Here is a 14879-nt window from a genome sequence, read left to right as displayed (position 1 = left end):
CAGCGGAGTGATGAATTGACTGAGTCACGCTGACCGCAGGGATGGCTACATTGCCATGGAGATAATGTTGGACAAATCACCGAGGAGCACGTTGGTCAAGTGACTAAGCTCTCTGACATGACCGAGCAGCCTGGCCAAGTTTTTAAGGCTTGGTTACATCCAGGCAGGTGTTTATTCAGTTTAAGCACAGTATGAAAGCTACAGTTTTTGATCAGTGATTTGCATGTGATGGCTAGATCTTTCACGCTCTCGTGCAAAAATAAATTGTTATTAATCGACAATTGCCTGATGGCTGACAAAAGGCCTGGGTAGTCACGCCAGAGTGACAAGATTACGACGAGTTTCTACGGATTGATCTGACAAAACTGCAAGAATTTAGCTGTAAGCTTCGATGAAAACATCGCGCGAAATAAAATTAGTAATCAATGCCAGTGCACCCCTGAAGTCACGTATAATTTTCGACACAAAGAAGAATGACTGTCACGCTTCAAGAAATTTGAGAGTGCGGAACAACCCCTTTGACTTTCTGAATGGAAATAGTTATACAGATTTTTATAAATTGTGCTTCTGAAAGATATTAATTTGTAAAATATTATTAAAAGCGCTGTTAAATAATTAGAAGATCATATGGAAATTACAGTCCAGCGATGTATAAAAAAGGAAAAAAAAAGAATTACCTTTATCTTAATCATCACACGTGTGAAGGTATATAAAAGTGAACCTCATGACCTGTTTGTACCTTGAAGTAAAAGAGGTACCGGAGTGGACTTTACTTCTTTTGTGACCGATTCCAAAATTATAGTTTCATTCTGATACCGTTTCCTTGCGTTCACTGATGGAGTGTTCTTCATTCAAACTGCAAGAACGGTGGGACGACATTTAGATTGGGAGGAACAAAAAGCAGGTACTGATAGTAGGAACTTATTCCTTAACCCGAGGCCATTTTTTCCAATTCTCCTTCTTTTTTGAGCGTAACAAATTGATCCAAAGAGAAAGGACAAATTGAGGTGATCTTTAGTAAGCCACTCTAAGATTAAAAATAACGATAATTGATTATGTTAAGTTGAATCATGAACAATGATAATCTTATAATTTTTTAAGGTGTATTACAACCATAATCACATAGTTTTTAATTTGTTTCTTGTACTTTCCTTCGAATTCACGAATCTTAAACCTCTCATGGGCCAAGTTTCTGCCATACATTCGGTTGGCAACCGTAATTCTGCTTTCACTGTGGACTGGGGCACTTGTAACTTGAGTTTTTTCTATTGATATCCTTTTGGTCTCTAACCCTGAGCTTATCAGTGACAAAGAATGAAATACAGCCTGTGGCACTATCATTTCAAGGTCTTTCAAACGTTGTTATTTCAGTTTATCGAGTCTAATGTCTTAATCTTTATATTACAGTTATCAACCCGGTTAAAGTTAAACAGTCTGGCGTGCGTCATCATGACCCTGGCCCAAGGTAATTATGTTCACAATCATGCTAATTCAAGCTGTTTATAAGCGGAATTCAATTGGAAACAAACACTGATATCATGTTTTATGCAAAGAATTCCATCAGTAGACCACGACGCCATTTCTAGACTGAAGTTACTTAAAAAGAAGTTGGACTTTCCAGAGTAACACGATAGGTGAACCGAGCCAGCACCAAAAATGCCCCTGCTTGCTTTGAGCGTTATGCTCCTTTGCAGTTTGGATGCTGCTTTAAGTTCACCGGATCAGTGGCTCGCACAAATGAGGTATTCGCGATCAACAAGTGATTCAAAGTGTTACAGTTTTACCGATGGCCCCCTCAGTTTCTGCTCGAGGAGTGGTTACAACACTACGTTCAAATACCCAGAAGAATTGACGGATTCAATACTTAAAGGTGTCGCCATGTATGTCCAACAAGTGGTTTCGACTTTCGACAACTGTTCTATGGATGCCATTGTAGGAGAATCATTAATGTGCTCCTTCTTCATCCCACACTGTAAGGGCGGAAAACGAATTTACCCTTGCAAGCGGGTCTGCGGAGAGTTTTTGAAGAAATGCTTGCATATGATTCCTGCAAATTTTGCAGATTACCTCATCGCGATTTGTCATATGCTTCCAGATAAAAATGATGATCGGGAGTGTTTTGAGCCACCGAACTTCAAAACAAACGACAGTGTCAAAGGTTAGAGTAATTCAGAGAGTTAATCTAAATACTACTAGCGTCTTCATTAGGTTCGTTTAAAGTGAGAATTGAGTGCTCGCGCTAATTAGCTCGGTGGATATTCTGTGTGCACTTCAATATGTCGCTTAATTTCTAAGTTCTGAAAAACAACTCAACTTTTCACATGCATTTTCAAAATTTTATCTTTTCAAATTCAATAAACATACAAAGGTTTTAAAAGATGGCAAATTTGGAGCGTTGCAGGCGTAAAGTAGGTAAACTCTGCTAAAATCTTCCCCAAAATGTTAGAAAACAGTGGCACAAAACACTCGACTGACTTGGTAGGAAAACATCCGATCTCACGGGATATTCCATGCATGATCGCACAAACTGAATGCTCTTTTGTGATGTGTTTAGTGTTCATGACTTTTACGTAGATGTTTTCTGTTTGAAAGATATGCTTTGTTTGTGATCTGATTGGATTATTTGCATGCGGAATTTCAAAGCAAGTCCAAATTCCAGTTCCGGCTGTATGCAGATAGATGTCGTTACTTAACAGGGCTCTCGCTTCTTACCTGATCTAATTTACTGAAAATAATTCGTAGATCTGTGCTATGGCCAAACATGACACTTCGTAGGTACTGATTTTTTCCGATGTGTCGTAAGAGCAGATACATGCGCAGAGAAAGTTATATTTTTTTGAGCGAGATCCTTCATGATTACAACCACTCCAACCTTTTGCATCGATCAATTGAAAGCTTCAACAATCACCCCCACCCAACCCCCTCTGGGCAAACTTACAGGCATTTAACTTTTGAATTAAGGTTCGTTTAAATTTCCAAACCCTCCCCCCTCCCCCCAGGCGAAAATTGTGTTCGAGAGCTCCACCCAAGTACAATTTTTTTAATGGAACGATTCTTTGTGTGATCAACGAAAGTAGTAGAATTTACCAAAATTTTTTGTGCCATTGCTTGGTTTTGGTGTTGCGAATATTTATATCTAATTAATTTGCTTACGAAAGCGGATTCTTACCTTTTAACTCCCTGTAAATTCAACTGGTATAAATTCCCAACCTTACCCAGGCAAGGTTCAAACTCCCCACCCCCGGGGCACGACGACAGTCAAATGCTCATGTATACAGTGGATGGCTTAGAGCACGTTAGGGTTTCTATTTCGTAGTCGTTCCCATAACTGATACTTTAGATAAAGTGAGCAGGGAGGAATTGGAACAGACCCCCTCTCCCTTTAAACCTCGTAATTTCTCGAACCCTCCCTTTCCAATTCTCTCAGTTATATCCTTGGTAGAGACCACCTCACCTCCCAGGCTCCCCTGCGCTTCAAAAATAAAAAAAGCAGCAATCATTCTTAAAGAAATACCTTTACATTTTTATCACTATTTTTTTTAACAGGTCCCTTAGACCGGGGCTGTCAAGAACTGATTCTTCCAGCATGTAAGAATCTTGGTGTGTCCAACCACACTCTCTTATCAGTGGCGTTTCAGAAAACATTGTATGGGTTCCAATACAAAAAGCCTTACCTTGCAGGAAACGTGGACCCAGGATTTCCACCAAACGTGCAAGAAGTTTTAAAAAAGTATCCTAAGTGTCAGGAAAATATCAAAAAGCTTTATTGTGGAGAGCGTTTCCCACCATGTTTCAAAGAGGAGGGGAAAGGATTTTACTCCATTTGTAAATCGGTTTGCAGCGAAATTCTTAGAGACTGTCCGAACTTTTTCAGGTATCTATGTCTTCGTTGCTTTTTTTTGCAGGTGGTTGGCGATTTAAGAAGAATTTATCAGTTACGAGTGGGGCTATTTATGGTCTCTTCGGAGTAGCAGTTGGGGAATGTCATGTTATTATATCTCTGTGAAGATTACATCAATGTCATGAGCTTGTGACCCTTACCCGATATATGTCTAGCTAAGGAAACAGTCATAATTTATCGCCGGGGGGGGGGGTGGAGGATTTTGCAGTGAACGATGAATCTTAACTGATGCCCCCATAAGGCTCTGTATTATTGTTATGACCCTCCCCCCTCGTCATTGGCAGTTAATTGGTAGTCAGTTATCTGTAATTCCCCCCTTTCTACTCTGTTAGCAAAGACTGGTCCCCCTCCACTTGCCCTGAAAACCACGTGAACCCCCAAAATTCTCCACACACCCCCCTTCCTCCCAGGCGTTTTTCAATGACTGGTACCTAAAAAAAATCAAACAAAGTGTTCAGAGCTAGTATTAAATTTGGCTTATTGAACTGTGTAGAATTATATATTAGTAAGACTTGAATCAGTTTAGTCCTTTTGATTTATTTGGACATTCTTTGGTAGAGATGATTTGCCAGAAGCCGAGTTTTGTGCCATATTGGGAACAGGAAATACAAGTCATGGATACTGTAAGCGTACGGAGTGGCCGGCGCCATTTAGTTGGATACGCTATGTTTCAGGTCAGTTCCAAACATTTTAGGCTCTAAAGGCAGCAACTAAAGGGCAATATTTTATTCGATCATTTAATAGGTCAGTAGTTCGTTTGGAGGTCTAACTGTCTTGCACCAGTCAGGATTTTTAGTGATCTATCTGTGTGTCAAGATCAGTCTGTGAAACAAACGTTTTTTTTATAAGGTTACTTGGTCGGCTAGAAATATTTTTCGGTTGGTCCTAGTCAATTCGATTCATAGTCATAGGAAAGCGAACAAATATCTCTGTCCTATTTTCCAATTTCATTTGAATGTTTTCTGAAGTCGAACACCTGCAGATCACGACACTCGTTGGCTATGGTTCCTCATTCGGGTTGTGGCTTAGATTTGTATACGCTTGCTCAATCGGTTTCTTGGCTGGGTCAGACAGTAAGTCTTTTGGTATGTCAGTCAGTCAGTCAGTCAATCTGTTGGTCTGTCAGCCGGTCAGTCAGTTAGTCAGCCAGTCAGTCAGTTAGTCAGTCTGTTGGTCTGTCAGCCGGTCAGTCAGTTAGTCAGCCAGTCAGTCAGTCAGTCAGTCTGTTGGTCTGTCAGCCGGTCAGTCAGTTAGTCAGCCAGTCAGTCAGTTAGTCAGCCAGTCAGCCAGCCAGTCAGCCAGTCAATCAGTTAGTCAGTCAGTAAATCAGTCTGTCTGTCAGTCAGTCAGTAGTCAGTCCGCCAGCCAGCCAGCCAAACAGTCCATCAGCCAGCCAGTCAGGCAATCAACCAATGAGGTTAAAGGATTCTGTACCACGTGGTAAAAATTAGTGGCGTGACGGCGAGATCGCCCAAAGTTACTCCATATACTTCTGCGGCTCATTTTAGCATGATGATATAAAGAAAATGTAAAACTTTAACAAGATTTCTCCTTTATCATCATTTTTCAGAGAGGACATGGCAGTCCACGAAAGAAGCTCCAACTGAAAGCACCAAGTCAAAAGGTTCTAAAACATGGGTGATTGTGGTGGCTTTGTTAGCGGCATTTGTCGTTGTAGGAATGATCATATTCGTGGCCTTGTATATGAAGTGGCGACGCGGTCCTCTGACCTCTGGGTACAAGAAACAAGAAAATGATACGATGACTCTGGAGAATTCAGTTGACCTCTGAATGCCGACATCACCTCGAGTAATGCTTAGAGAACTTAGAAGTAATAAGAAGACTTTTCACGAATATCATAATGCACCCTTGTCCAAATATAAGAAATAATAAGAAGCAAGTAAGCAAATTTTGACGATTTTGAAATCTTCTGTAGCCGATTAGTGTTTTTGCAGAGAAATTACCGTAAAGACTCGCAGATAAGCCGCACCTACGATTTTGATCGCAAATTTTTGGAAAAAAGGTGCGGCTTATCTACAAGTCTTTACGGTATATCAATCTGTCAACTTAAAAAACTTGCCAATTTTAAAAATTAAACTTTTTTGTAAGACTAAACGATTCAACGCCGAAAAGGGAGCGTCACTCACGTGCTCTGATGGTACTAGGATGCTTCTTGTTAATTTTTCTCAAGAACTCGGCTGGAAAAGCAAGACAGAGATGACGAGATATTCATAGCGTGTAAGTAGGCCTCGTGACCAGCGCTGCGGGTCCCAGACACAAGCTTTTCCGCCCGCGGGAAGATTGAGACGAGTCGGGGAGAGGTTTTCCGGAGGTCCGGCACTTATTAATTTTTAGGAGTGCTAGACCCCTTTCAGACCTCCCTCTCTCTCTCTCGCCGGCTTGCAATGCTCAAGGCCTCTCACTAAAATTCTTGCAGGCGAAGAAACGCTCGCGCCGAAACGCTGAAAAAAGAGGGCCTGTCTGTTGGAAAAGTATTCAATAAATCAGTTATCCAGTTGTTATCCAACCCCTTGGAAGCAGACGAATAAACTAAACAGTAGTGTAGTGACTTCTGCATTGAAAAAAAAACATTGTTTGTCTCGCTCACTTGTCTGGTGAAGACCAATCTCAAGTTATATTTGATGTGGTCAATTGTGGCGATGAAAGCAAATACTCGTTTAAACAATATAATTAAGGTAATTTTATTTAAAAGAAAAAAACCTTAATGGACCCCCCTCTTATGATAAGAAATTGCATCGTTTATAATTTCATGTCTAAAGGATGATCCTACCAATTCATCCAACTTGACAAAAAAAATAAAAAATTCATCAGAATTATGAGCATGTGCTAATACGAGAAACCAATGATGGTCTTATAATTACTCTAAAATATTAGCTCCTCATCAGTGTAATATTTTCAAGAGCTGCCAAAATGAGAAGTGAACCCTCTCCGTGTTCATGTTTTGAAATATTCTTGGGATTTTTGTTTAAGACGGTTTGAATTATGTTTCGCTGCACCTCAGCTTTCGCTTTCGCTCTGCTTTGTGCAATGGTTATCGCGTCTTCTGCCCATCCAATGAGCAATCACTGTGTCAGTCTTAAAGAGACCCGTTTTGAAATGTGTATGAGCGCCGGTTATGACAAAACTTTTCCATTCGAAAATGATTTTACGGAGGCGGAGCAACAAGAAGTAGCGAGGGAATTTACAGAGATACTAAAGTCTATGAAGAACTGTTCGCACGACGGTCTCGCTGAACTTATCGAGTGCTCTTTATTCGTTCCTAAGTGCAACATGTTGGGTGAGCCTGTGTACCCGTGTAGACAGGCTTGCGCTGAATACCTGAGGCGATGTGAGTATGAGTTATCCAAACACGCATTGGATTATCTAATCCCTTGGTGCCTCCTCCTGTCAAATGGTTCCGTTGGTCATGCTCCCTGTTTTCAACCTTCTAACTTCACAGCGAACGAAAGTGCACCTGGTAAGTGATCTACATGTACGACTTTTTTCCTATTCTTAATGGGCTTGAGCTTGTTGCGTGAAACTGTCGCATTATTTGCCAAATATGGAGGCGTTATAAATTATCCGGCCAGTTTCTAAACACTGGCCTTTAAGTGACACACGGGAGAAAATATTATTAACAACGATAATTCGCGACAATTCAACACGTATTAATAAGGTCTGATATACTGACAACATCAGCGCAAGCATTCGGATAGCTGTGCTGTCTGCGAACAGAATGAAAAATACCAAAAACTAATGATTTCAAAAGGTAAATTGTTTTTTAGCTGGGCGATAAGTACTTCAGCAGGTCATTCGTGGGAAGTTTATCAACATGCGTGCAAAACACGGGCTGAGATAAAATATCATATCCAGCTTTGTTGATTCCAGCCACACAGTTTAATATATGGAGTCAAGTATTTAACTGCGCACGAAGGTAACCTGAGGACTGTACTTACAGTAACCACCCTTAATATAATACTTCCATTTCTGGAAGATTGAAAGTTGAGTGTACGACTCTGTCTAACTATCTTATCTACAATGAATCAGTTTATGAGCCTTCGGCATTTGCCTATCGCCGTCGAAGCTTAACTGGTTCCCTCGCTGTCTCAGATTATTCAATCGTTACAAATTAAAATTATGTACATGCGTTGTTACTGTTTGAGGTGTCAGTTTCCTAGTGCATGAAGAAGTGATGTCCGACTCAACTCCCTTCGCCCTAATCATTTTTTGTTGGTTGGACGTATAAATGCTTCTCTTCACAAAATTTAACCAGACGCCTGTTGCAGAGAAGATCTCAATTCCACCGTCTTTCTTTTCTCAGGCCCGCTGGATCGAGGTTGCCAAGAGTTAATCTTCCCCGCATGTAAAAACATAGGTGCCTTCGATCACACTTTGATCTCCGTCTCTATGCAGAAGAAGTTATATTCATGGTTTTTTAAAAAGGAATATAACGCAAACGACACAGAAACAGAATTTCCTGGGGCCGTTCGAAAATTATTGGACCAATACCCCAAATGCCAGGAAAATATCAAGAAGTTGTTCTGTGGCGAACATTTCCCGCCGTGTTTTCCGGATGAAAGCCCACGGGTGTATAGTCTTTGTCAACCTCTCTGTGATCAAATTGCAACAGACTGCCCAGGATTCTTCAGGCAAGTCTGTAATGTTATTTTTTTTTCCAAGGTGAACCTGCGGGAGAGGGCAAAGATAGAGTTGGGGTGGGGAACATGTATGGTGCAGTGGTGAGATTCAGCGATCCTTCCCCCCTCCCTTCCCCCTCCCTTCCCCCCTCCCTTCCCCCCTCCGTTCCTTCCTCCCCCCCCCCCCCTTCCCACAGACGGTGTCAGCCAGAGTTCGATTCTTGAACCGGTTAAGATCAGATGTGAGCAAAGAGCAACGCATAAAAAATCCTGATTCGAACTGTAAAAAGAAAATGAGAAGAGCCAGTTCTTAAATCTAGTCACATGCTAAATCTAATTCATTCTTGTATCATCTATCATTTTACGATTTGCTTGTTGAATGCTTTAGCTCGAGAATAAGTAACTCTGGGAATATATTGTTCCACACATCATGTCGCAAGCACGAGATTAGCGGTCTTTAAAATTATTTACCGTACAAGAGAAAATAACGAGTCAAGAATAATCAAATTTGGATCAGTGCAATTGATTATCTTTCTGTGTGTGTGTGTGTGTGTGTCGCAGCCAGGACTTGATCGCCTCAGAGTACTGCAGCTCAAAGGCAAGAGCACATTCTATACATGGATACTGTCACACCACAGAATGGCCAGCTTCATTCGAATGGTTCCACCATGAAGGTAGGATTATTGAACCAAGCCGAAACAACCCACTGACTGACCAAGAGACTGACAAGAAAAATAACAGAGTGACTGAACAGCCAACAACAGCAAATCATCTCACAAGGCAATCATTCGGTCAATTGGTCGGTCAAACATAAAAAAATCAATCAATCCGTTTATCAGTCTCTCACTCACCCTTTTAGTCTTTAAACCAACCAGCCAGTCACTCAGTGTGTCAATCACTCTTTCTACTTGTCTGTTTATGCGTGGGTGCGTCTCTTTTCCTTTCCTATAAACTGATCTCAGTTTTCATAATCGATCATTTCTAGCTACAACAAAATCTCCGAGTCTAATTACTGAGAGCCATCAAGGAACCCAAGCGTGGAAGATTTTCATAGCCGTCTTCATTCCTGTACTAGTTGTGGGGCTCGTAGTAGCTGTGGCAATATGGATGAAGAAAAGAACTCATCGCAGTTTAGTAGCTTACATCAAACATTATGAAAAAGACGCTGATGATACCTCCCCCTTGGAAACATAACTGTTATGACATTTGGTTGAAGGGGGAATGGGAGGGCGGGGTGGTGTGGGAGGATGACTTGGAAATTATATACACTTCACGACGTTATCTTTGTTTTATGGTGCAAACGCACATGTAACAATTCTGGACATCAAGTTCACTGAAGGCGACCGATGTTAGCTGGGTGTAACAAGACATAATCAAAATTAAAAGTTGCCAAGAACACAGTGGACTTTCTCTGTGGTTGTGCTTTGAAATGTTCGGCTGAAACTGAAATTTTTTGAAGGAAACAGTTCATATTTCTCCGTACGTAAGTCAGCTTTAAAAACTAGAGAATTTTCTAGACCAAATTTTGCTAAAGTCCCATTTCCCATCCGACACTTTCTCCAAACCTATCCTCCTCCCATTTCCCAGTCCTACTGGCCTGGATCTTATTTTCTCACAGAAGAAAAATCCTCTTTCCTTTTCAACCTCCCAGACTCGTTTCGTATTTTAGAAAAGTACCAAGAGTTACGATTGTGTTTAATCAAAATATCTACTTTTGAACCCCTATGATACTGTTGATATTTGCATGTTTTTGTCTACAAAGCAATCGTTGAGGCTTTGGGAAAAACCGAGAACCAATTTGTTTAAATCAAAACTTGAACTAATGCCCTACTATTCCACGAAATCAGGATTTCATGAACAAGAATGTTCATACGCGCCAAGGAAGGTTTAAAAAATATCGTGCGATTACTTTAAATTAAAAGTTCACAAAGTTTCACGACACTCAAAATCCTCAAACCAAAATTATTTTCTTTATCTGATCCATTGTGCCCTTGTAGAGTTGTAAGATGCTTATGCTCGCACGCGAGGGAAAACTAGCCTTATATTTCAGGATATTTGTTTGGGCTAAATTGAAACATGACGGAGGTACATTTGGATAGAGGTATCGATGTAGGGAGATTTATTATCTTAAACAGGGCTTAGAGTCACCGTTTGTAAGATCAGTAGCCTACTACCAGCCCCCTATTCGCTCAAAGTCCACGAAATCACCTTCAACAAAGTGCAAACGAAACTAATTTTATCTTGCGGTGCCAGCTCTAGGAGAAAATTATTTCCCATCGCTCACTGGTGAGGTTGGATATTGTAGGGGCCAGCTACGCTTGGCAACTGAAAATAAATACGACGCAACAACTTCTTTGCGTCCAGATTCCTTGTAATCTTGTTCAGTATAATCACAACGAATGACAAATGAGGATCGATCCGGTGACGATTCGAAGTTATTGCTTCTCACACAGCCTAAAATCCTTCGCTAAAACAAACTCGGCAAAAACGGCCAAAAAAAAAACACTTCAAGTAACGCTCAAGCAAACTGCGCCCCAGGTATATTCTCAGCGGCGTTATAGATAGTATGTAAATGCAACGAATCATGCAGATATCGTGACCTACAGCAGACAGCAGTGAATATCAGCCATGTTGTTATCAAGTGACACCTCGCAGCAGGAATGCGATATTAAATTACGAAGCACAAACATTTTGACGTGAAGAAAGAACTGTAGCATCACGTATTATGCCTGTTCATTCGCCAGCATTGCCAGGCTGCTTTCTTATCAAGATCATAGTGCTGTTAATATGCAGCTTGAGTATTCTAACCGTCGTCTGTGATGAATCGATCGAAGGCAAATGTGTTAGCCTTGCGAATGGACATTTTGACTTCTGCACAAAAGGTGGATACAACAGTACGCTATCATTTCCCAAGGAATTCACAGCGAAGCGTCAAGCCGAAGTCGCTGGTTTTTTGACGTTCATGATAGAGGAGTGGAGAAATTGCTCAACTCTTAGTCTGGTCACAGCGATGGAATGTTCGTTCTTCTTGCCCAAGTGTAGCTCGAAGGGAACGCGCGTCTATCCTTGCAGGCGAGTATGCGGAGAGCTTTTGAAGCAGTGTCAGAATGACACAAGTGACTACCGTGAGCTATACATGGACTTGCTTCTAGCTTTGTGTTTGATTCTACCAAATGAAACAGCGAGTAGTGAGAAATGCTTCGAGCCGCCTGGCTTCACTCCAAATAACAACATATCGAGTAAGTTTGTAGAGTCTGTTTGTTTATTTTATCCACCAAAATAAACCCAGTTCCAGGTGTTGAAAGCAACGGTGCATTAATGCCGGCGCAAAGCAACAGAATGGGTAAATAGTCCTCCTTCTTTTTTAACCCCGAGAACAAGCTGTTTTGTTTTTTTTAACTTCCTCTCCGACGTAAAATATGCAGGAGGTGGATTGGTTCTGCTGATAACCTGACTGAGGGAGGGAGGAAAAGATATTGTCACGGAAAAAGCCTTGCAAATGTTGGCAAGTTCAAGGCGATGAATCCCGATGAAGACTGCTGTTATAAAACTCGAAGTACAATTATAAACAATTGTGTTTGCTTTACTTCACTTAAAGTTTCAAAGCTGACGTTTCGAGCGTTACCTCTCCGCTTATTCGCTCTGACGAAATGCTAACGCTCGAAACGTTAGCTTTATGAATTTTTACGGTGGCCAATTTACGTTATCAACTCAGTTGATATAAAACCAAATTATCTTAGTTCTGATGGATCGCTGATCGTCCTTTGTCATTGTTTCGTTTTTGGCCTAACGAAAGTCAGTCGGTATGTACTCTAAAAGCTGTTTGTTTAACTTTTTCGTTTTTCTTTGCTTTGAATGTAGGTCCTCTTGATCGCGGCTGTCAAAACTTGATCTTTCCCGCCTGCAAAAACCTGGGTTTTTACAATCATACCATATTTGCGGAGTCAGTTCAGAAGAAGTTTTACAAGATCTTCTACAACAAGACATATGGCGACGGGCAAGATTTAGATCAAGATTTTCCCTTTTTTGTGAGTAAACGGGCGGCAAAGTTTCCGGATTGCTCAACAGACATCAAAAAGTTATTCTGTGGAGACCTGTTCCCTCCATGTTTTCCAGAGGAAGGGAGTCCCAAATTAAAAACCTTGTGCAGATCGGTTTGTGATGATATTCAAAGGAAATGTCCAGATTTTTTCAGGTAAGCGTATATCTTATAAGTGTTGAAGAAGTACAGGAAAGGCGTTCCCCTAAAGTTTGGAGCGCTGAGCTTTTTATGGGGAGATCCGAGTTAAGGCGACGGCATTCTAAAAGTGGTGTGTTCCTGGATGACACAGTTGGATGACATTGTCTCACATCAGCCAAGAATATAAATGATAACTGGCGAACTGTTTGAAATATCCCCAAACAAAACCCCCCCCCCCCCCCCCCACACACACACACACACACACACACACACACACCGGCGTTAAATCATGTCTAGTCCCGTAGGGTTTTTTTTTTTCCAAGGTAATGCTTAATCGCAATTGCGTCCGTGCTATTGTTTCAGTGACAATTTCCTGGGTGCAGAAATATGTGCCTTCCTAGCACCGGGTAACACGAGTCATGGATTTTGTGATCACACAGACTGGCCTGAACCATTTTCGTGGCTGAGGTATTATAAAGAAGGTGAGCCTTTATTCAACATTTACACCTTAACATCAGTATGCATTTTCTACATACTGTTCTCTACGTATATCCCATTTAATTAATAATTAAAACCTTCTTAAGTTAGTGATCTTTTACTTCATCCCGGTGTGTTATTCAGGGGTGATAGTGTAGAGGACAAATTAGATGCTAAACACTCTTAGGGGTTCAAGGGTTTTCCTGAGTTTTGCTCTTTTGGCTTCTGAAATATTGTGCTAATCAAATTTAATCAAACCCTTTGTTGTGGTAAGGTTTATATCAAGAGGAACCTGGATATTAGTTATGTAACAGAGTAAACAATACTTTCTTTGTTGAAGAATGTACCTTCAGTATCAAGCTTGCGTGATTTGAGGTTTTGTATCCGCTTTGAGAAATCAAGCGACAAGAGGCTTGATTCGAAATTTCGCCTTTTCTTTGGTGGAGCACACGAAAGACTAAATACTGGAACAAAAAAGCCAATGCTTTGTAAGCTTCTCGGGACATCATATTTTCATTTTTCATGGTTTCATTACCACTCCCTGAACAAATAAAAACTCGTCAAAATTGCGACGATTTCTGTGAAATTCTATGTCGCATAGCATATTGGCAATAATTTATCATTATTAAACTCTTTCACTCTTAGGAGTGACCAAGAGGTCATTTTCCTAACAACATGGAACGCAGGTGCACCAGCTTTTCGACTTGTTTTAGGATCTGGAAGCGTACTAACTAAGTGCTTTAACGTTCACGTTATGAGATTTATACATGCTGTTTCTTTGTTGTTTAAGAACTCGACAGTACGTCGTAAAGAAAGCTCAATTTTTTTTTTCAACATTTTCAAGAGTCATATCGCTTAGGTGAAAAGAAAAAAACAATGATTCAACGCCAAATTCTCAGATCTGATATGCTAAGCAATGAATAATAGACAGTGGGGAGAGTTACTATTTAGATTTTGGGAGCAAAGGGCTAATCAAAGAATAGATCGTTTTACAGAACCCAGCACAGAACCACCATCAGTGGAACATACAGATGAAGGACCCAAAGGGTGGGTCGTTGCCGTGGCTGTCCTGACAACCCTCATTATTGTTGCACTCGGACTGGCGGCGCTCATCTGGTGGAAGTGGCGCGGAGTTACTCCTGCTAGCTGGCTAGGTTACAAAAGACAACAAGATTTCACAACCGAAGAGTAGGAATAAATTGTTTAAGGATCTCATTTTCTTTTTTTTGCAACATCAAAGTCTATTAAAATTACTTGCTGGAAAAATATAGACTCCTGGAATAGTTTCGTGTGTCAGGGGCAGATTCAGAGAGTTCCCCGGTCTCATTTTCAGACTAGCTTTTGCTTTGTGATGTTAGTTCTTTTTATTTATGTTTTATATCTGTTATAAGTTTTTAATGAGGTTTGATCAAAATGTTCCAGTTTATTCTTTCTAAAACGGCCTCGATCTTATCTAACTCCTCAACGCTGTGTAAGAAATGCTCGTGTTTATGTGTTTATTACACCGTATTATTGGCCGATCCATCATTGTAATAAACATGACACTTCCCCCTAGGCGCTCTATCAATCTACTGAACATGACACCTCCCCCTGGGATAAACCACCGTTTTATCGATGTATCTACCATGTTACCTCCCCCTAAGATAAACTGCCGCTCTATTAATGTAATTACCATGTTACCTCC

The 14879-nt window shown here is 40.8% G+C and overlaps 3 protein-coding genes across 4 annotated transcripts; all 3 read left to right on the top strand.

Annotated features, from left to right (window-relative positions):
- Positions 1 to 1532: 1532 nt before the first annotated feature.
- Positions 1533 to 6679, top strand: LOC131776383 (uncharacterized). The gene is made up of 4 exons (XM_059092584.2): positions 1533 to 2158; positions 3547 to 3874; positions 4460 to 4575; positions 5472 to 6679. The coding sequence occupies exons 1-4, from the start codon at positions 1657 to 1659 to the stop codon at positions 5690 to 5692; spliced, it is 1167 nt and encodes a 388-aa protein (XP_058948567.2). The 5' UTR covers positions 1533 to 1656; the 3' UTR covers positions 5693 to 6679.
- Positions 6680 to 6839: 160 nt separating this feature from the next.
- LOC131776571 (uncharacterized) lies at positions 6840 to 9933 on the top strand. The gene is made up of 4 exons (XM_059092816.2): positions 6840 to 7379; positions 8223 to 8550; positions 9100 to 9212; positions 9524 to 9933. The coding sequence occupies exons 1-4, from the start codon at positions 6905 to 6907 to the stop codon at positions 9730 to 9732; spliced, it is 1125 nt and encodes a 374-aa protein (XP_058948799.2). The 5' UTR covers positions 6840 to 6904; the 3' UTR covers positions 9733 to 9933.
- Positions 9934 to 11153: 1220 nt separating this feature from the next.
- On the top strand, positions 11154 to 14467 carry LOC131776224 (uncharacterized). 2 transcript variants are annotated; one of them, XM_059092487.2, is made up of 4 exons: positions 11154 to 11777; positions 12400 to 12733; positions 13082 to 13200; positions 14191 to 14467. In XM_059092487.2, the coding sequence occupies exons 1-4, from the start codon at positions 11264 to 11266 to the stop codon at positions 14385 to 14387; spliced, it is 1164 nt and encodes a 387-aa protein (XP_058948470.2). In that variant the 5' UTR covers positions 11154 to 11263; the 3' UTR covers positions 14388 to 14467. The 2 variants fall into 2 exon arrangements, with proteins under 2 accessions (XP_058948470.2, XP_058948409.2); XM_059092426.2 differs by having other exon boundaries at positions 14179 to 14467.
- Positions 14468 to 14879: the final 412 nt, after the last annotated feature.

The sequence above is a fragment of the Pocillopora verrucosa genome, chromosome 6 (genome assembly GCF_036669915.1).
Source record: "Pocillopora verrucosa isolate sample1 chromosome 6, ASM3666991v2, whole genome shotgun sequence".
NCBI classification, from domain to species: domain Eukaryota; kingdom Metazoa; phylum Cnidaria; class Anthozoa; order Scleractinia; family Pocilloporidae; genus Pocillopora; species Pocillopora verrucosa.
Note: the sequence above shows the minus strand (reverse complement) of the source record. Positions and strands in the feature narration are given on the sequence as shown.